The following is a 22,466-nucleotide window of genomic DNA, read 5'->3' as shown; positions in this document are numbered from 1 at the left end:
AAACAAGAACTAGTTCCCTCTGAACACACCACCATGTACTCACCAGCATGAGACGTTCAGAGTCCACTATCAGAGTCCACTACCAGAGTCCACTATCAGAGTCCACTACCAGAGTCCACTATCAGAGTCCACTGTCAGAGTCCACTATCAGAGCCACTGTCAGAGTCCACTACCAGAGTCCACTATCAGAGTCCACTGTCAGAGTCCACTACCAGAGTCCACTACCAGAGTCCACCACCAGACCACTACAGCCCAGGTGGCCTGTAGTGGTCTGGTCTGTATGAGTTATTATATAGATTATGACTCACGTGTCTCCGGCGGCTCAGATGCGTGTTGATGTAACCACTCAACCCGAGCCGCCATTAAACTACGGAGCGCGGGACGGGACATGGACGTCACCTTAGAAAAACGTACGCGTTTACTGGCGAGGTGCGCGCGGCTGAAAATGACGTCATCGCGTCTCGCGGCGCTTGATCGCGCACCTCAGTGTGTAAAAAAATAAATAAACAAATCCACTTTACTTTCACTGTTGTGTTTATTGATTTAAAAAAACGAATTCTTTGAAATATTTCAGAAACAGAAGGTCTTTAAAAACAAAATATTGTTGCAACCAAATCAAGTTGTTTACATAGATATTTGAATCATAATGCATCTCATGCTGGACTCCGGTCTGGACCCAGGTACGGGTGAACAGGTGTGGAATCACACTGAGGAGGCTGCTGTCTGACAGACACGTTGAGTTTTCCTAACGTATTATTTAGGTCAGCACAGCGACAGCGCCACCTGCTGGCGTCCAGCTGTGATGCTTCGACGTGTGGAGATCATGGCCCTGATGATAGAGCCGGAGTGTTTATTGTCAGGCAGCTAAAACGCCACCGCATCAATGAAAACAGCTCATTCACAACGGAGCAAATAACAAGTGTGTTATTTCCATGAATACAAAACAACACATGTAGGACTGAAGGGCATTAAAGGCTGTGGAGGAAACGAACATCTCCAGGTGGTAAAAACAGATTCAGCCACCAAATATCACCGTTGATCCTCCAGCAACCAGAATGTTAGAAACTGTTGACACAAACTGATAAAAAAACATGTTTTTGTTTGTCAATAAGGCACATTTTAGAGTCGTATTTCATGGCGTCAAAGCATCCAGTAAATCAGACTTCAGTAAAAAAGTACTAAATAAAAACCCTCTGCTGAACCATTGCAGCATCTCAGGTTGCCTTTTGGCCACAAGGGGGTGCCGTTAGGTCCATTTCAACCACAGAAGAGCTCTCTCCCGGTGTGCATGGTTGCTGATTAGCCCAGCTAGAGATCAATGACGCACAAATCCATGGTTGATCTTTTACAGTAACGGGACACTGACAGTTCTGTTCCCATGAACGTGAAACCACAACATCCTCGTGGAAGAAGAAGAACGTCCAGGTGCTTCAGTGCAGGTGGGCGTTCAGGTCGTACTTCTCACAGAACTTGTCCGTGATGGGGATGCAGGTGAGGAACTCGCACCAGTCACACTTGACGGGGTAGACGTAGAAGAGGACCGCAAGGGCGGACAGCAGACCCAGGAAGACCAGCAGGAAGACACAGATCTGGATCCTCTTACGGTACATGTCAGACTGCCCAAAGCTGAAGAGACACAAAGACCAGTGTTATGTATCTGAGAATGGATGAATGGCTTTATAATATTCCTTTATTGTGTTTGCACTGAGAGAATAACATGCAGTAACATATAGTAATATATATATATAATATACTCTTAGGAGAGGATTCATATTAACCATACATCGAGCAGCAGGAGTCGGTGATGTACCTGATGTACGGCAGGAAGGCGAAGGACAGGAAGAACCCCGACACGAAACCGCAGATGTGGGCGAAGTTGTCGATCCACGGGAGCATGCCGAAGGAGAAGAAGAAGACGGAGATGGCCAGCAGCTTGGCGAAGGCCCGCCACGGTCGCTCCAGGATCTGCCAGCTCTGAAACAGCTCCACGAACAGACAGGCCAGGATGCCGAACTGGCTGCCTGCAGGACCCACCTGCCACAGAGGAGACCCCTTCTAACACCACGTAGTCTCAAACACCTCCTACCCACATGAATGAAGACCCTGTACCTCAGCTCGGTAGGGCAGGAAGATGGCCGAGGCGAGGTTCCCCGTGATGCCGCTGAGCACGTAGATGATGGAGATCCTCAGCCAGCCAGCCAGCTTCTCGATGTCCCTCAGCACCGTCATCTGGAAGAACACCGACACCAGGCAGTGCAGGATCCTGCAGGACACACCGAGTCCACCATGGATGAAGCAGGTCTTCTTCCCATGAAGCACTGCGGTGCCGATTTAAATGTAGGAGGAGGGGAGTCCACTCACCCAGCATGAAGGAAGAGGGACAGCCAGAGTCTGGAGAACTGGTCTGGGATCTCCGGGTTCAGGAAAGGCAGCAAACCACACACGTCATCCATGCACGCCACCTGCAGGAGACAGGGAGAGAGTGAGACAGGGAGAGGGTGAGACTGCTTGTCTAACAGATACAGCAGGTTGGTCCTACCTGAGAGCAGAGCGTCGCCTCCTCGTGGAAGTATCCGTGCATGAAGGTGCAGTACTCTCTGGAGGTGATTTCACATCTACAACATGGAAAGAGAAAGCATGCTGAATATATAGTTGGAGTCAAACGTACGAGTGAATGTTGCCACGCATGCAGCGTGACTCGTCTGGTGCTAGTCCGCGTCGACGCTCACCGTCCCTTGGTCCCGATGCAGCAGGGTCGGCCCGTGATGGTGCAGTCGATGTGGGGCAGGTTGGTGTGATTCCCAGAGTTGTACCGCGTACAGACCTGCAGACCAGCAGACCTCGGATCAGCTGGTCCTCGTGTGTAGATCTCAGTGTGTTCTACAATACTAACATGGATCTGTTACGTGTAGATGTACTCACCGGCCACTTGGTGATGTCATCGGGCCACTCGTGAGGTGGAACGGAGGCCGGCTCCAGACAAATGCTGGAAATCGAGAGCAACATATTTCAAGATAGATAAATAAAAGTTTTCTGAGCTCCAACATGATGCAATGAATGACATCAGCAGTGCTGTGGTGGAGCTACCTGGGGTCCTGATGGCAGACGGCACCATGTTGGCGGAGTGTACTATTCAGATACGGAGCACTGGGATGCTGAGGCCACCGCACCCACACTGCCAGGGTGCTCTGCAGGAGAGGATCATGGGAAGGCGGTGAAGACGCTCATATTCAACATATATATCTATATCTCCATATATATGTGTGTATATGTATCACTGACTGAACACTCCTCCTGTAACGTCTGCAGGCAGCCGGAGCGATCGTTCCTCACGCAGCAGCCCGACTCCCTCTCTCTCGCCTGCTTCTCCTGGATCAGTTTGTGGACCTCGCGGTCTTGACGCATGCACGGGGAGAACTTGGCTCCCAGGTGAATCAGCGCCTCCTGCAGAACACAGAGGGATGACATCACAGCAGGATGACATCACAGCAGAACTCGTTCCAGTTGATTCATGATGCTGTTTTTACAATTAGCTGATAACCCCCCGATCCCAGAGAGAAGGAGCTGAATGGAAGACAGAACACACTTACTGAGCTCGGACCCACCCAGAAGTTCTCTTGCTGCACAAACTTAACGTTTTCATAAACTCCCTTGTTCCTCAACACCTGCAAAAAGAAGGCAGGTTTACTCATAAAGCTGGTTCATACGTAACAAACGCTGCGGAGCACACTCACAGAGTCCACGGTTTCATGCTGGGAGAAGCCCACGGGGGCGAAGCCGTAGATGATGACGGCCAGAATGGTGACCAGCAGATGGACACATGTGATCCAATAGGTGAAGAAAGGCCTGGGGGACAGAAGTCTCTGTTATCTGGTCCATGGACCTCAACGGTAGTCGTCTTCACCAGCAGGTCCTACCTGTGGTCTGTCCTACCGGCACAGGTCCTACCTGTGGTCTGTTCTACCTGTGGTCAGTCCTACCTGCACAGGTCCTACTGTGGTCTGTCCTACCGGCACAGGTCCTACCTGCACAGGTCCTACCTGTGGTCTGTCCTACCTGTGGTCTGTCCTACCTGCACAGGTCCTACTGTGGTCTGTCCTACGGGCACAGGTCCTACCTGCACAGGTCCTACTGTGGTCTGTCCTACGGGCACAGGTCCTACCTGCAGCAGGTCCTACCTGTGGTCTGTCCTACCTTCGGTCAGTCCTACCTGCACAGGTCCTACCTGTGGTCTGTCCTACCTGCAGGAGGTCCTACCTGTGGTCTGTCCTACCTGCAGCAGGTCCTACCTGTGGTCTGTCCTACCTGCAGGAGGTCCTACCTGTGGTCTATCCTACCTGCAGCAGGTCCTACCTATGGTCTGTCCTACCTGCAGGAGGTCCTACCTGTGGTCTATCCTACCTGCAGGAGGTCCTACCTATGGTCTGTCCTACCTGCAGCAGGTCTTACCTGTGGTCTGTCCTACCTGTGGTCTGTCCTACCTGCAGGAGGTCCTACCTGTGGTCTGTCCTACCTGCAGGAGGTCCTACCTATGGTCTGTCCTACCTGCAGCAGGTCTTACCTGTGGTCTGTCCTACCTGTGGTCTGTCCTACCTGCAGGAGGTCCTACCTGTGGTCTGTCCTACCTGCAGCAGGTCCTACCTATGGTCTGTCCTACCTGCAGGAGGTCCTACCTGTGGTCTGTCCTACCTGCAGGAGGTCCTACCTATGGTCTGTCCTACCTGCAGCAGGTCTTACCTGTGGTCTGTCCTACCTGTGGTCTGTCCTACCTGCAGGAGGTCCTACCTGTGGTCTGTCCTACCTGCAGCAGGTCCTACTGTAGTCTGTCCTACCTGCAGGAGGTCCTACCTGTGGTCTGTCCTACCTGCAGCAGGTCCTACTGTAGTCTGTCCTACCTGCAGGAGGTCCTACCTGTGGTCTGTCCTACCTGTGGTCTGTCCTACCTGCAGGAGGTCCTACCTGTGGTCTGTCCTACCTGCAGCAGGTCCTACCTGTGGTCTGTCCTACCTGTGGTCGTCCATGTCCTCGATCTGCCGTTTGACGAAGCTGTCGATGCGTTTGCGGTAGGTGCGGTTGGTGAGCCGGCCCACCATGCCGAGCCCGTACGGCCTCTTCTCTCGGGCAAACAGCTTCTTCACGGGAACCACGATCCTCTGTCCACGCTGCTGGTGGCTGCTGACGCTCACCACTTCCTGTTTCAGACGCACCTTAGGCTGGACCAGAGAGCCGTCTTTGGCTTTCCGCCATCCTCGCTCTAACGGCCTGGAGAAGAAAGCACTGATACATCAGATACATCTATATAGATATATATCTATATAGATGTAAATACTGTAAAATATCGTCCCACAGCAGCAGGTGACTCCTCTCCAGCTCGCTCTTATCCAGTGCACTTCCTGTGAGCTCGCTCTCATCCAGCTGTTTGAGGTCGGCCTCCGATGGCGTCTCGAAGACTTCGTCTGCGTAGCTGGACAACTCATCGTGCAGGCCGTCCTACCGAGACCAGAACCAAGTCAGTAGAACCACAGCCCATTATTGTTTTTAATCTGATGTTGTTATTGTTATGCTGGACGTGATGGGACTCACTCTGGTGAAGAAGGATGTGTCCAACTCATCAGGGAAGTCCACCGTATCGTCCTCAAAGACACTCGGAGGCATGAAACTCCTCCTGCGACATCGCCCGGCGCTGCTGTCGGCCAACGTCCGGCCCTGACCAACACATCATCATCATCATCATCATCATCATCATCCAGACACTTTATCTGTGTTTGGTGGAGAAGCATTCCAGCAATATTCGGATCCAGCAGAAAGCTATATATATTCAAACGGCTTTAAAGTGACTCCAAGTGACAAACGCAGACTTTGAGAAGCACAGAGTATTTCAAACAAACACCTTCATTAGTGCTGCTGCAGCTTTCAGACTCATGACTGCGACAGACTCCCGTTTGCGTCGTCGTGGCAACCGGTTGAGGGCGGAGCGAGAGCTGGAAAAGGAGCAGAGGGAGGGGGTGCCGGGCGTGACGGGGGTTTGCGGGACACTGAAGCCGTCTACCTCTTCCACCATGCGGAAGGCACGACCCCGGGCCAGGGGGTCGACAATCTGCACACACACACACACACATGATTGTCAAGCCACATAAAACAGTAAACACACAGTGAGAGAATAGTGAGAAGCAGGGATGACATGAAGCTATAAGAAGATGATGAAGCAAACTGGGAAAGCAAGCGCCGAAGATCTAATAAAGACCTTATAAAGACCTTATAAAGATCTAAATAAAGATATAATACAGATCTAAATAAAGATCTAATAAACATGTAATAAATATCTAATGAAGATCTAAAAAAGACCTAAATAGAGACCTAAATAAAGATCTTATAAATAAAAAATACTGATGTAAATAAATATCTAATTAAGATCTAAATAAAGATCTAATACAGACCTCAATAAAGATCTAATAAAGATCTAATACAGACCTAATGAAGACCTAATGAAGACCTAATAAAGAGTGAAGGACCCCTCCGTCCCCGTGAGCGGTGCCAGCCTACCCTCTGCATGCCATAGTGGTGGTGGGAGGGGTGGTGGGGTGGGAGGTAGAGGGGAGGGGGGGTCTCAGTGCTGGCCAGGGAGAGGTTGTCCTGGCTGGGCAGCACCATCTCCCTCATCACCTGAGGCTTCAGACCCCCGTACAGGTGGCTGCAGTGCTGCAGGCTCCGCCTCCTCCATCGCTGGGTGCTGTCGCTGTCGCTGCTCACCCCGAACCAGTCGGCCGTGCCCCTGCAGACAGACAGGCAGGCAGACAGTATATATATAGATATAGATAGATATGGATATATAGATATTCATAACATTGCCTGGACCTCCTGTAGGTAGGACTGTGTCATCTGTTTTACACATTTTCTTTGGAACCTTAAATACTAACTCCCCGGGAAAGTCTATTCCAGGGTACTGGAGAGGAGAATTTGGCCGATAGTCGAACCTCGGATTCAGGAGGAACAATGCGGTTTTCGTCCTGGCCGTGGAACACTGGACCAGCTCTATACCCTCCGCAGGGTGCTCGAGGGTTCATGGGAGTTTGCCCAACCAGTCCACATGTTTTGTGGACATGGAGAAGGCATTCGACCGTGTCCCTCGTGGCATTCTGTGGGAGGTACTTCGGGAGTACGGGGTCGGGGGCCCTCTGCTAAGGGCTGTTCGGTCCCTGTATGACCGGAGCAGGAGCTTGGTTCGCATTGCCGGCAGTAAGTCAGACCTGTTCCAGGTGCATGTTGGACTCCGGCAGGGCTGCCCTTTGTCACCGGTCCTGTTCATTATTTTTATGGACAGGATTTCTAGGCGCACCCTTAGAGATAGGGTGAGGAGCTCCGTCACACGGGAGGAGCTCGGAGTAGAGGCGCTGCTCCTCCACATCGAGAGGAGCCAGTTGAGGTGGCTCGGGCATCTGTATCGGATGCCCCCTGGACGCCTCCCTCGGGAGGTGTTCCAGGCATGCCCCACCGGGAGGAGACCCCGAGGAAGACCCAGGACACGCTGGAGTGACTATGTCACCCGGCTGGCCTGGGAACGCCTTGGGGTCCTCCCGGAGGAGCTAGGGGAAGTGTCCGGGGAGAGGGAAGTCTGGGCGTCCCTGCTCAGGCAGCTGCCCCCGCGACCCGGTCCCGGATAAGCGGAAGAAAATGGTTGGATGGATGGAAATACTAACTAGAAAGCTACAATGCATCATTGAATATAGCTGATAGAAATATAGAGATGAATGTAAAAAGTAAAGATGACATATTGTGAGGAGGCTGCAGCAGGTCTGGAGTCCTGTGGAGGCCTCGCTGTTTGGAGAGCAGAGCTCAGTAATAAACACTCTGTTACAGTAGGACCAGCTGGGGAGCCTTTTAAGGCAAGCAGGGGGGGCAACGTCCAGCATGAAGAGTGTGACTAACTGTTTGTCTTTGCGCACACACACACACACACACACACACACACACACACACACACACATACACACACACACACACATACATATACACATTCATACACACACATATACACATACATACACACACACACATATACACGTACATATACACATACATACACACACATATACACATACATACACACACACATACACACACACACACATACATATACACATACATACACACACACACACACACACATATACACACACACACATACACACACACACACACATACATATACACATACATACACACACATATACACATACATACACACACACACACACACACACACACATATACACGTACATACACACACACACACATACACACACACACACACATACATATACACATTCACACACACACATATACACGTACATACACACACACACACATACACACACATACACACACACACATACATATACACATACATACACACACACACACACACACATATACACACACACACACATATACACGTACATACACACACACACACACACACACATACACACACACACACACATACATATACACATACATACACACACATATACACATACATACACACACACACACACACACATATACACGTACATACACACACACACACATACACACACACACACACATACATATACACATACATACACACACACACACACACACACATATACACACACACACACATATACACGTACATACACACACACACACATACACACACACACACACATACATATACACATACATACACACACACACACACACATATACACACACACACACATATACACATACATACACACACACACACACACACACATATACACGTACATACACACACACACATACATATACACATACATACACACACACACACACACACACATATACACGTACATACACACACACACACATACACACACACACACATACATATACACATACATACACACACACACACACACACACATATACACACACACACACATATACACGTACATACACACACACACACATACACACACACACACACATACATATACACATACATACACACACACACACACACACATATACACACACACACACATATACACATACATACACACACACACACACACACACATATACACGTACATACACACACACACATACATATACACATACACACACACATACACACACACACACACATATATGGAGGGAACATTTCATTTCTGAGAGCTTTTACAATATGAAAAATATTCTATTTTAAAATGAATCCCTTTGCTATAAATAATAATCAAACGTATCACCGGGAGCTCAGTCCAACATTTCCATCCAAAGTCTCTTCTGGTTCCGGTAAACCGGTTCACGTACCTGTCCACAGAGCTCCGGGAGGGGTTCAGGATCTGGGTCATACCTGAAGGGGGCAGGGACTGTGGACCTGTATATCCTCCATCACCGGCATCACTTACATCCTGTCCCCACTGACCCCAGACATGTGGTCCCCTCTAATCCACTGGATGTGGATCACACTCAGGATTTGCCTGACATCCAGGCCAGCAGCACCTTGTAACCCTCGCTGTTACTCAACGAGAGGAGGATCCGCATCCAGACTCAGAGGATCCACATCAAGACTCAGAGGCTCCGCATCCAGATTCAGATGATCCGCATCCAGACTCAGAGGATCCGCATTCAGATGATCCACATCCAGACTCAGAGGATCCACATCCAGACTCAGAGGATCCGCATCCAGACTCAGATGATCCACATCCACATTCAGAGGATCCGCATCCAGACTCAGAGGATCCACATCCAGACTCAGAGGATCCACATCCAGACTCAGAGGATCTGCATCCAGACTCAGAGGAGTCCAGAATCCAGAGTCCATGGAAGAAGCTGGCTGATCCTCCTCGGTCAGACGGGAATCCCCAGCGGTGAGTCCCTTAGAGAGGACTTGCAGACCAGCTGGACTGGCTCACACAGCCCAGTGATGAGGGGAGGACGTGTTGACCTCGAGTCACCAACACAAGTTCCCAAACGCCCCGCGTATGTGAGGGACTGTGAATGTGTCACGGGGGCCGGATGTGTCCTACTGGGCAGAGAACACAGTGGCTCTGGTCCTTGTCAAAACGAAGACCAACCCCCCCATCCGGAGCCCCAGCGATCCCTGAGGTCCTCCTCTCTCTCTCTTTCTCTGCAGCGGGGCGTCCAAACACAAGATCCACAGGCAGGAAGTGAGAGATTATAAAGGAGGAGACGAAGGACGGGGAGGAGGAGGATAGGCACCAGGACATGTCTGAACATGACACACACACACGCACACACACACACTGAGTCAGCTGACTGGAGTGTGTGAAACTTAAACGTCGTTTAAACCATGAACTGACTCCTAATGAACCTAAACATGAAACGTGACTCATGAAGAGTTTTTCTCTTTCACCAACAAGCCGACGCCTCCAGCAGATCACACACACACACACACACACACACACATATATACACACACACACACACACACACACATATATACACACACACACACACACACACACACACACACATATATACACACATATACACGCACACAAACTTTCTCTAAATCCCATGAATTCTCTCATGAATATCAAACACATTAATGTAGTGTCTCTCAAACACACATGGGGGGCCAGTAGACCAGGAGTAGACCAGGAGTAGACCAGCAGTACACCAGGAGTAGACCAGGAGTAGACCAGCAGTTCACCAGGAGTAGACCAGGAGTAGACCAGTTCATGATAAAGACATGAAGACTCCTTTGAAGACCAGAAGACGGTTTTTGGCCACGTGGTCCACATGGTGCTGAGGCTCAGAGCCTGTCTGGGGTATCCGGTCTGCCTCAGACCATGTGGTCCCGGACTGATCCTGAGTGCCACCTGGACTGATCCTGATACAGCGTCCGGGCTCGTGGGACCTTCATCAGCTGGAAGAATACTGGTGAAGTGGTGTTGGACCATGTTGTCATAGCTTCTTAATAACGGCTGCCATAGTTGCAAAAAAGCTGGAGAGCACTATTCCTCTGAATGCAACATACTATTTCACCACTAGATGGGGGTATTTCCTACACACTGTCTCTGTAAGTTGGATATCTATTATCCAACTATTAAAGCAGTATGGTGGAACATTAAAGGCCTCCACCCTCCCTGCTCCACCTCTCCTGTACCTGATGATCTGTTTGGGGATGGAGGAACGCCGTCGGCTCAGTATTTTGGGGATGCAGGACCGCCTCCGGACACTCGGGACCCTCCGGGGCTCCCTCCGGCCCTTTGGGGGGACCGTGTTGACCCGCTCAAAGCGAACCCTTTTCCCACTTCATGCAGCATGTAGAGATGAGGAGAGGGAGGAGAGAGAGGAGAACCAGGGAAGGAGGAAAGCAAAAAGCAAAGGTAGAACAGGTAAGAAGAGAAGAGAGCAAGATTATTAGACTGCAGTTTGAATGAGTTGTGTTTGTTTGTGGAGAAGGATGTGACGAAGTCAGAAGAGAAATGAGCAGAGGAGCAGGAGGACGTGAGGAGCAGGAGGACGTGAGGAGGAGGAGGATGTGATGAAGTCAGAAGAGAAATGAGCAGAGGAGCAGGAGGACGTGAGGAAGAGGAGGACGTGAGGAGGAGGAGGATGTGATGAAGTCAGAAGAGAAATGAGCAGAGGAGCAGGAGGACGTGAGGAGCAGGAGGACGTGAGGAGGAGGATATGATGAAGAGGAGGACGTGAGGAGGAGGAGGATGTGATGAAGAGGAGGACGTGAGGAGGAGGATGTGATGAAGAGGAGGACGTGAGGAGGAGGAGGATGTGATGAAGAGGAGGACGTGAGGAAGAGGATGTGATGAAGAGGAGGACGTGAGGAGGAGGATGTGATGAAGAGGAGGACGTAAGGAGGAGGAGGATGTGATGAAGAGGAGGACGTGAGGAGGAGGATGTGATGAAGAGGAGGACGTGAGGAGGAGGAGGATGTGATGAAGAGGAGGACGTTAGGAGGAGGAGGATGTGATGAAGAGGAGGACGTGAGGAGGAGGAGGATGTGATGAAGAGGAGGACGTGAGGAAGAGGATGTGATGAAGAGGAGGACGTGAGGAGGAGGATGTGATGAAGAGGAGGACGTAAGGAGCAGGAGGACGTGAGGAAGAGGAGGACGTAAGGAGGAGGATATGATGAAGAGGAGGACGTGAGGAGGAGGAGGATGTAATGAAGTCAGAAGAGAAATGAGCAGAGGAGCAGGAGGACGTGAGGAAGAGGAGGACGTGAGGAGGAGGAGGATGTGATGAAGAGGAGGACGTGAGGAGGAGGATGTGATGAAGAGGAGGACGTGAGGAGGAGGAGGATGTGATGAAGAGGAGGACGTAAGGAGGAGGAGGATGTGATGAAGAGGAGGACGTAAGGAGGAGGAGGAGGAGGAGGAGGTGAAGAACGTGTCACTGAGTTCACCTCTTGATGGACTGTGTGAAGGACGGCAGCCTCTCCAGAGGAGGTCTGAGGTAGTTGTTGGACGTCTCCAAGGCAGCGATGAAGGTCTGAGGGTTCTCAGCCGGCATGCTGACACTCCGCAGGCGCTTCACACACACACACACACACACACACACACACACACACACACACACACACACACACACACACACAGTTTAACTACATCCTTTAATAATTGTCTATTTGAAAAAAGTTTATTGTTTCAGAATCTGATATTCAGCTTAAACCATTAATATGAAGGCAGAAGGCATGACATTGACCTCTGAACTCTCAATGACAGAGGTTAAAACTCAGTGCTCCAGGTGAGGCTCGAACTCACAACCTCGGCATCACTTCGCATACTGTCTTATAAGTACCGCGCGCTGACCGGTTGCGCCACTGGAGCTGTGATGGCATCACCAGGTGGTGCATACCTGGGTGAGAGGGGGCGTGTCTGTTTCCCTGGGTGAGAGGGGGCGTGTCTGTTTACCTGGGTGAGAGGGGGCGTGTCCACCGGGGTCAGCTGGATGGTGGGGATGTCCAGTTTGAGCCATGGTGGCTTCTTCCTCTGCAGGTTGCTGTTCCTGCTGCTCGACTCATCCATGCTCGCTTGCGCCCCCTACGTCTGCCAGCTGGAAACACAAGCAGAGGAGGAGGGTTTGTAGGACACACGACGTTGACGGACAAAAGAATTCCAACCATCAAAAACCAGAACCGGACCGCCTTGTTGAGAAATAGCAGACCCTGTGGGACTGCAGCAGTGGTCCACATCCCCCCACAGTGCTGACTCACACAGGGAGGTCACATGTCCGAATACACAAACTGCTTTAAGCTACGACTATCTAGTATCATCCCAACATTTAACAGGAGGAGCCAAACGCCTGTCAAAACTGTGTGCAGTGTTCTGAAGTTGACTTGCTGAATGACGAGCCATCACACACGGACACACATGTGGGTGGAGTCATGTAGAAGAAACTCACACAGATGATCAGTTAGTATCTACAGGTAAAACTCAGTGCTCCAGGTGAGGCTCGAACTCACAACCTCGGCATCACTCTGCATACTGTCTTATAAGTACCGCGCGCTGACCGGTTGCGCCACTGGAGCTCTGGTGACATCACCTGATGTTGTCATCAGAGAGGCGAGCGCTGCTCCAACGCCACGAGATGGTGCTCGGACACACACACACACACACACACACCAGGGGTTGTGCACTTTAAAGCTGCGATCCGTCACCATCGTCATGACAACAGTAGTCCAGCAGCGCCGTTACATCATGATGAGCTGTTCGATATCCACAGCTCGCCGCAGCATGGGCTGATGGGTAAATAAGAGATGGATTGATGCAAATGTGCTGTGACTTCACAACAAGGTGGCTCTGATACTTTGAATGACAGCTGGTGGTGACCTCTGAACTCATAGAATCAATAGTCACACATCAATGACAGAGGTTAAAACTCAGTGCTCCAGGTGAGGCTCGAACTCACAACCTCGGCATCGCTCTGCATACTGTCTTATAAGTACCGCGCGCTGACCGGTTGCGCCACTGGAGCTGGAGGCAAGCACTGCTCCAACGCCACAAGATGGTGCTAGGACACACACACACACACACACACACACCATCCTGTGTGCCATTTTTTACACTAAATGATATCATTCTCTTTTCACCTCTCGAGCAAACGGCCTTCCATTAAATAGTGAGCTCCTACATTTCCCAGGAGGCTGTGCTGCGATGCCTACAGAACAGGTACAGACGGATACAAAGCAGCTGAACAAAGGTGTCAAACACATCACGGCTTGTTCCTCACATACTGATGTGCTGAGGTGGACTGAGTGTGTGATCTTTGTCCTACAAACCATCATCATAGTATTTCCATAGCAGCTAGAAACCAGAACCAGATCAGAACCAGACCAGAACGACCCACAGCCTGACCCGGATGATGATGATGATGACGCACATGCTCGCATGCATACAGTCTGTACAGGAAACACTCACTGAAACGCCGTCGCTCAGCTTCCTGCTGCTCGCCATGCGAGTGTGTGATCCCACACGATCTCTCTTCTCTACTCGGGTTTCATGCAGATTACGGGCTGTAATCCCTCGCTGTGCACCACATGACATCGCCCCTCCTGTCAGCCCACAGAGGCTCATCCTCAGCCCTGATTGGTCGCTGCCACGGCGTCCTCCACAGCTGGCAGGAAGTTATTCATCCTCAAATATCACATCACATAATGGTCTGATTGGGGCTTTCACATCTGAACGTTATTAAGATGAATCAGGAAGAGATCATAATAATTAGTATTCTGACAGGAAACGACCTCCTGTGCAGCGCTGCAGCCTCGCCTGCCTGTAGGGGGCGTAGCAGCAAACACTTCCTGACATGCCGAGACAGAAGGGAAGAAAGGGATCCCCTCGGCCCTCTCTCCCTCCTTTCTCCCTCCGTCCTATCCCCTCCCTCTCTCCCTCCTCCTCCCTCCCTCTCTCCCTCCTTTCTCCCTCCCTCCTCCTCCCCCCCTCTCTCCCTCCTCCTCCCTCCCTCTCTCCCTCCTTTCTCCCCCCCTCTCTCCCTCCCTCCTATCCCCTCCCTCCTCCTCCCCCCTCTCTCCCTCCTCCTCCCTCCCTCCCTCCTTTCTCCTTCTTCCTGCCTGCACTTTTAAACCCTCTTCAGAAGTGATATTTATGATATTTTTTAGGGTTAAGACTATAAGCTGCTCCTCAGCACCGCTGGGGCTACTTTCACTTCTGGAAGTGGAGGTCATGGGAAGTGACTAAAGATAAACCTGCTGCTCCCCTGATTAGCCCAGCGGTGAGCATGCTGATAAAGTCTGGGAGGAGGTGAAGAGTTGATGAGATGACTCCATGCTTGTTTCCATCTTCTTCTTGAATATGAACGTCTTCCTCTGGGGCAGAAGGATCTCATCTAAGGCTTCTGAGGGGAAATCATTCATCTCCAGAATCCTCTGGAAGCTTCTAAAACTGCACATTTGCATTTAGTTCCTCCGTCATCCTGTTTGCTGTGATGTAACAAAGCACCAGTAGGTCACATAGATCCCCCCCCCCCCCATAGGACCATGCATGCTCTTATCTGCACCAGATGTTACAGCAGTAACACAGTATGTTGTTTGCTTTCTGCAGTCCTGCTGTAGTGTGTGTGTGTGTGTGTGTGTGTGTGTGTGTGTGTGTGTGTGTGTGTGTGATCTACACAAATAAACACTAATAAATGATTGAACATCTGCCACAACAGCAGAGAGCAAAACATGAAAGATGAACAGCATTAAACCGAGCATTACATCCAGATTCCTCTCATGCCTCCACATGATCATCCTCAGTATTAAATCTTAGTACATATATATATATACACTCAACAAAAATATAAACGCAACACTTTTGTTTTTGCTCCCATTTTTCATGAGATGGACTTAAAGATCTAAACTTCATTCCAGATACACAATATTACCATTTCTCTCAAACATTGTTCACAAATCAGTCTAAATGTGTGATAGTGAGCACTTCTGCTTTGCTGAGATAATCCATCCCACCTCACAGGTGTGCCACATCAAGATGCTGATCTGACATCATGATTAGTGCACAGGTGTGCCTTAGACTGTCCACAATAAAAGGCCACCCTGAAATGTGCATTTTTTCCGTCAGTATCTGGTGTGACCACCATTTGCCTCATGCAGTGCAACACATCTTCTTCGCATAGAGTTTATCAGATTGTCAATTGTGGCCTGTGGAATGTTGGTCCACTCCTCTTCAATGGCTGTGCGAAGTTGCTGGATATTAGTGGGAACTGGTACACGCTGTCGTATACGCCGGTCAAGCACATCCCAAACATGCTCAATGGGTGACATGTCCGGTGAGTATGCTGGCCATGCAAGAACTGGGACATTTTCAGCTTCCAAGAATTGTGTACAGATCCTTGCAACATGGGGCCGTGCATTATCTTGCTGAAACATGAGGTGATGTTCATGGATGTATGGCACAACAATGGGCCTCAGGATCTCATCACGGTATCTCTGTGCATTCAAAATGCCATCAATAAAATGCACCTGTGTTCTTCGTCCATAACAGATGCCTGCCCATACCATAACCCCACCACCACCATGGGCCACTCGATCCACAACATTGACATCAGCAAAGCGCTCACCCACACGACGCCACACACGCTGTCTGCCATCTGCCCTGAACAATGTAAACCGAGATTCATCCGTGAAGAGAACACCTCTCCAACGTGCCAGACGCCATTGAATGTGAGCATTTGCCCACTCAAGTCTGTTACGGCAACGAGCTGGAGACCCCGATGAGGACGACGAGCATGCAGTTGAGCTTCCCTGAGACGGTTTCTGACAGTTTGTGCAGAAATTGTTTGGTTATGCAAACCAATTGTTTCAGCAGCTGTCTGAGTGGCTGGTCTCAGACGATCTTGGAGGTGAACCTGCTGGATGTGGAGGTCCTGGGCTGGTGTGGTTACACGTGGTCTGCGGTTGTGAGGCTGGTTGGATGTACTGCCATATTCTCTGAAACGCCTTTGGAGACGGCTTATGGTGGAGAAATGAACATTCAATGCACGAGCAACAGATCTGTTTGACATTCCTGCTGTCAGCATGCCAATTGCACGCTCCCTCAATGCTTGTGGCATCTGTGGCATTTTGCTGTGAGACAAAACTGCACATTTCAGAGTGGCCTTTTATTGTGGGCAGTATAAGGTACACCTGTGCACTAATCATGATGTCAGATCAGCATCTTGATGTGACACACCTGTGAGGTGGGATGGATTATCTCAGCAAAGCAGAAGTGCTCACTATCACACATTTAGACAGATTTGTGAACAATGTTTGAGAGAAATGGTAATATTGTGTATCTGGAATGAATTTTAGATCTTTAAGTCCATCTCATGAAAAATGGGAGCAAAAACAAAAGTGTTGCGTTTATATTTTTGTTGAGTGTATATATATACCCGCTCATATACAGCACCTATTTAACAATATATGTCTAAAGAAAGAAATGTCTGTTACTCAGATAGTCCTGCAGAGGGAACGGCTGAAGCTCCATCTTCATATGTGAAATAACTCCTCTAGCTCCTGATTCATGATGTGAATATCCACCTGTAGTTTCACGGGTCTGACAGAGTCACAGATGAAAAACTGGCAGATTAACCGATGATCAAAATAATCTTTCCTTTGCTTTTTACAGTTGTGGTGAGGTGAATGTGATGCTTGAGAACGAGGATTTCTCCCCCAGAAAGTCCTTTGACCTTAATAAATAAGGGAACAGCATCAAAAAGCTGCTTAACTCTACAGAGATAAACAGCAGCACAGACAATCACAGCAGGTCAGAGGTCAGCCGACATTCTTTGTCTGCTTCTCAGCTCAATCATCTCTCTCTGTGCCTCAGCTGTGGCGGAAGGAGAGATTTAATTAGCAACTTGAAGCCGGGCCAAAGGAAGTTAAAATCCTGCGATGAACGTTTTCATAATCAGAACGTCTTTCTGGCGCTGAGCTGCTCCCATGAAAGTCATTCCAGATGATAAAGGATTGGCTCTCAGGTGTGTTCTCCACTCCAGATGGTGGCCTGTGGGGATCTCATCATTCACAAAGCTCAACACGTCACACCCACACATCCTCACAGCCGTCTGCACAGGAAGACGGCAGGAAGGGAAACCAGCTCTGCAGGCCGTGCATCGAAGAAAGCCTCCGGGCTCAACGCTGCTGGCTCCTGCATAGATCTTACAACCTGCTGACGTTTCAAACAAGCGTTCAAGAGTTCTGGTTGGAAATGTTAACAATAAAGCAATGAAGCCTCAGGCAGGTGAGCTGCGTGTTTCCAGAAAGATGAGGCAAACAGAACCAGAGAAACTTCTATCTGACGCCGGGGAAAGATAAAAGGAAATCCGTTGCAGCAGCAGAGAATCATCTGCATGACGCTGATTCAGAATCAGCAGAAGAAGCCTTCCTCCAACATGCGTGTCTCAAGGGAAATGCGTGCAGAGTGTGTGTGTGTGTGTGTGGCGTTGTGTTGCTGCTGCACAGGGATTTCAGGTTAGCCTATCCACTGAGTGGATGCACCTGTGCAGGTTCAGACAGGCTGTTTTCTTTTCTTCTTTCTTCTACATTTCTACAGCAGAGCATCGCCTCGGGGGGAACAGCTTCTACAACTTAGTAATGACTCCCTTCATGTTCTGCAGCCACAGTTTAATCTGAAGTACTTTCTTACCAAGTCGAGGACAACGGTTTGTGTGAAACCGAAAGTCAACGTTGTTTTTCTGTTTTCTTGTGGTCTTCTTTAGGCCAAACCACATCTGCTGCTAAACTTCACCAACGTTGCATCAACATAACGTCTGACTTCCACTCCCTGAGCTTGGGTCTGCTGATCACGGCCGGTCTGACCTGAGATCTGTGATGCCACCCTCGTTAGAGGTCGTAGCGACGTGAGTAACACTCAGTCACCGACATTCCAGCTGATGAATATCATCAGACATATTCACACATCTACATGTCTGTTCATCAGCTGGAGCTTTCTAAAGGACACAGATGGACTCATGGAAAGCATCAGACTCCAGTAGGACATCCTCTGAAGGTCGTGCACCCGCTCCTCTTAATAGAATAAAAGAATAATAAACTATTTCAGCCCTCCATGCCGTTAGACTCTGTTCTTTGTGTTGGATGTGAGTCGGTAAACCCCAGCATGCTAAAGTACATCTGTCACATATGATGAAGAGAATGGATGGATACACATGAATCTCAGAGTAAAGAGCAGCAGACAGGATGAGGAACAAAGAGAGCAACCAGCTGGCCCTCGTATGAAGCTGCTTTGTGGTAGCTGCATGGTGACAGGAAGGTCTCCACCATAATAAGAGCCCACTCAAGTATGGCCTCGCCTGGAGACATGAATAGACCTCCTCAGCATCCCTCCCTTCCTGCCGCCGCTCACCGCAGCCTCACGCTGACAGCGCCAACACAACACTTCCTCTGTTGGCCGGCCTTGTATGAAGACCGGAGGGTAATTGCCCACAGATGCCACATGAGGGTTCAATAGCGGCGAGAGAGAGGACTGGCTCTGAAAAGAATATTAAGAGGGGAACATGGAGGACATAATTGTGGTTTCAAAGAGTCATTTAGGATCCTCGTGGAGAAGTCTGGAGTCCCTCAGGGACAGCACTGGCATCAATCAGACCCTGAGACCAGAGTTTACTATTGGTCCAGACTTCTTTCAGGACAACTTTGAGAAGAAGACGACGGTGCACATTCATGACTTTCTTATGCAAAATGTCCATTAGAACACTCATAAGGCAAGCATGATTGTATATTTCCTCATTGTTGACAAATACCATGAAAACAATCACCAATAAGAAACCCTATACCTGTGTTGTTACTATTATTGTATATTATTACAACATGTCACAGAACACTGACCCGCTGGTCCATTATCAATACCACTGGTAGTCTATGTGACGGTGTGTGAATAGAAACCACTAAACAGCTTAAAGTTGGTGGATACATGGTTTAATGATAGTATATGTGAACATAATACTGCAGACTTCTATCATCTCCAGTCTTAATTAACGTCCAGGATGACATCAGAGCAGCATGTGATCATTATATGAAACAAGCAGAAACAGCAGATACTTTCACTTTCAATTCACAATAATCCCCAACACAAACGCACCACCCTCCACTTAGAAAGCCTATAGGTTGCAGTTCCCATAATGCATCACCCTCATCATGACCTCAAGGCAGTGATCCATGGTGATCTCTCCGAGAGTGATCTGTCACTGATCCCCAGTCAGTTTAACCTTCAACAATCTGTTTGATGCATCTATTTCTGTCTCTGTCTCTAGGCTGCAAAAGGAAAATTACAGCAAGCGACGCCGTATCACACGGACGGCAGATTAAACCATGGCCGGTAAAACAAGGATTCATATGTATATATATATATATATATATACATATATATATATGGTTAAAGACAGTATGAGGGCTCCGGGGAAACCAAACCCCCACATCAACATGACGGAGCGTCTCACTGAGAAATAAACTGCTGTGTGTGTGTGTGTGTGTGGCCTCATGGCCTCATTTATATAGCGCTTTTATCCAAAGCCCTTTACAGTAATGACTGACATTCACCCATTCATTCACACACCGCGGCGGAGTCAACCACGCAGGGCGACAGCCAGCTCGTCAGGAGAATCAGGGCGAGGTGTCTTGCTCAGGGACACCAGGCACTCAGCTAGGAGGAGCCGGGGATCGAACCGGCAATCTTGCGGTTGCCAGCCAACCTCCTCTACCTCCTGAGCTAAACCCCCCCCCCCCCCCCCCATGTGTGTGTGTGTGTGTGTGTGTGTGTGTGTGTGTGTGTGTGTGTGTGACATGTTTTACTGCGGAGCATCTCAGTTAAAGGGATCAGGATGAGTCTGGGTTAAAGAGACCCAACAGGGAGACCCACCAGAGACCCCATAAGAGACTCACCAGATACCCACCAGAGACCCCACCAGAGACCCCATAAGAGACCCACCAGAGACCCCATAAGAGACCCACCAGAGACCCACCAGAGACCCCACCAGAGACTCCATCAGAGACCCACCAGAGACCCCATAAGAGACCCCATAAGAGACCCACCAGAGACCCCATAAGAGACCCACCAGAGACCCCACCAGAGACCCCATAAGAGACCCACCAGAGACCCCACCAGAGACCCCATAAGAGACTCACCAGAGACCCACCAGAGACCCCACCAGAGACTCCATCAGAGACCCACCAGAGACCCCATAAGAGACCTACCAGAGACCCCACCAGAGACCCCATAAGAGACCCACCAGAGAACCCATAAGAGACCCCTTAAGAGACCCAACAGAGACCCCATAAGAGACCCACCAGAGACCCCATAAGAGACCCACCAGAGACCCCACCAGAGACTCCATCAGAGACCCACCAGAGACCCCATAAGAGACCCACCAGAGACCCCACCAGAGACCCCATAAGAGACTCACCAGAGACCCACAAGAGACCCCACCAGAGACTCCATCAGAGACCCACCAGAGACCCCACCAGAGACCCCATAAGAGACCCACCAGAGAACCCATAAGAGACCCCTTAAGAGACCCACCAGAGAACCCATGAGACCCACCAGAGAACCCATAAGAGAACCCATAAGAGACCCACCAGAGAACCCATAAGAGACCCCATAAGAGACCTACCAGAGACCCCACCAGAGACCCCATCAGAGACCCCATAAGAGACCCACCAGAGAACCCATAAGAGACCCCATCAGAGACCCACCCGAGACCCCACCAGAGACCCCATAAGAGACCCACCAGAGAACCCATAAGAGACCCCACCAGAGACCCCATAAGAGACCCACCAGAGAACCCATAAGAGACCTACCAGAGACCCCACCAGAGACCCCATAAGAGACCCAACAGAGAACCCATAAGAGACCCCATCAGAGAACCACCCGAGACCCCACCAGAGACCCCATAAGAGACCCCACCAGAGACCCCTCCAGGGACCCACCAGAGACCCCTCCAGAGACCCACCAGAGACCCCATCAGAGACCCACCAGAGACCCCATCAGAGACCCACCAGAGACCCCTCCAGAGACCCACCAGAGACCCCATCAGAGACCCACCAGAGACCCCTCCAGAGACCCCATCAGAGACCCACCAGAGACCCCATCAGAGACCTACCAGAGACCCCACCAGAGACCCCATAAGAAACCCACCAGAGACCCCATAAGAGACCCACCAGAGAACCCATAAGAGACCCCATAAGAGACCCACCCGAGACCCCACCAGAGACCCCATAAGAGACCCACCAGAGAACCCATAAGACACCCACCAGAGACCCCATAAGAGATCCACCAGACACCCCTCCAGGGACCCACCAGAGACCCACCAGGACCCCATCAGAGACCCACCAGAGACCAAGCAGAGACCCCATCAGAGACCCACCAGAGACCCCTCCAGGGACCCACCAGAGACCCACCAGGACCCCATCAGAGACCCACCAGAGACCAAGCAGAGACCCCA

The 22,466-nt window shown here is 50.1% G+C and overlaps 1 protein-coding gene across 3 annotated transcripts in view; it reads right to left on the bottom strand.

The window, feature by feature from the left end:
* Positions 1–516: 516 nt before the first annotated feature.
* The window catches only part of rhbdf1b (rhomboid 5 homolog 1b), a 22,392-nt gene continuing 442 nt past the window's right edge, over positions 517–22,466 (bottom strand). Inside the window, exons 2-20 of one of the 3 annotated variants that reach the window (XM_084039753.1) lie at positions 12,929–13,070; positions 12,421–12,545; positions 11,162–11,308; positions 6,544–6,772; positions 5,891–6,097; positions 5,584–5,706; positions 5,348–5,490; positions 5,008–5,262; positions 3,735–3,846; positions 3,591–3,665; positions 3,283–3,444; positions 3,088–3,188; positions 2,923–2,986; positions 2,730–2,824; positions 2,540–2,615; positions 2,362–2,462; positions 2,110–2,263; positions 1,811–2,034; positions 517–1,626 (exon numbers count right to left, since the gene is read on the bottom strand). In XM_084039753.1, coding sequence (XP_083895879.1) covers positions 1,431–1,626; positions 1,811–2,034; positions 2,110–2,263; positions 2,362–2,462; positions 2,540–2,615; positions 2,730–2,824; positions 2,923–2,986; positions 3,088–3,188; positions 3,283–3,444; positions 3,591–3,665; positions 3,735–3,846; positions 5,008–5,262; positions 5,348–5,490; positions 5,584–5,706; positions 5,891–6,097; positions 6,544–6,772; positions 11,162–11,308; positions 12,421–12,545; positions 12,929–13,042 — 2,703 coding nt within the window. In that variant the 5' untranslated portion in view covers positions 13,043–13,070 and the 3' untranslated portion in view covers positions 517–1,430. The remainder of the gene's footprint in view (positions 1,627–1,810; positions 2,035–2,109; positions 2,264–2,361; positions 2,463–2,539; positions 2,616–2,729; positions 2,825–2,922; positions 2,987–3,087; positions 3,189–3,282; positions 3,445–3,590; positions 3,666–3,734; positions 3,847–5,007; positions 5,263–5,347; positions 5,491–5,583; positions 5,707–5,890; positions 6,098–6,543; positions 6,773–11,161; positions 11,309–12,420; positions 12,546–12,928; positions 13,071–22,466) is intronic. The other 2 variants (XM_084039754.1, XM_084039755.1) reach the window with 2 other exon arrangements.

The sequence above is a fragment of the Eutrigla gurnardus genome (assembly GCF_963514095.1).
Source record: "Eutrigla gurnardus genome assembly, chromosome: 22".
Taxonomy (NCBI): domain Eukaryota; kingdom Metazoa; phylum Chordata; class Actinopteri; order Perciformes; family Triglidae; genus Eutrigla; species Eutrigla gurnardus.
Note: the sequence above shows the minus strand (reverse complement) of the source record. Positions and strands in the feature narration are given on the sequence as shown.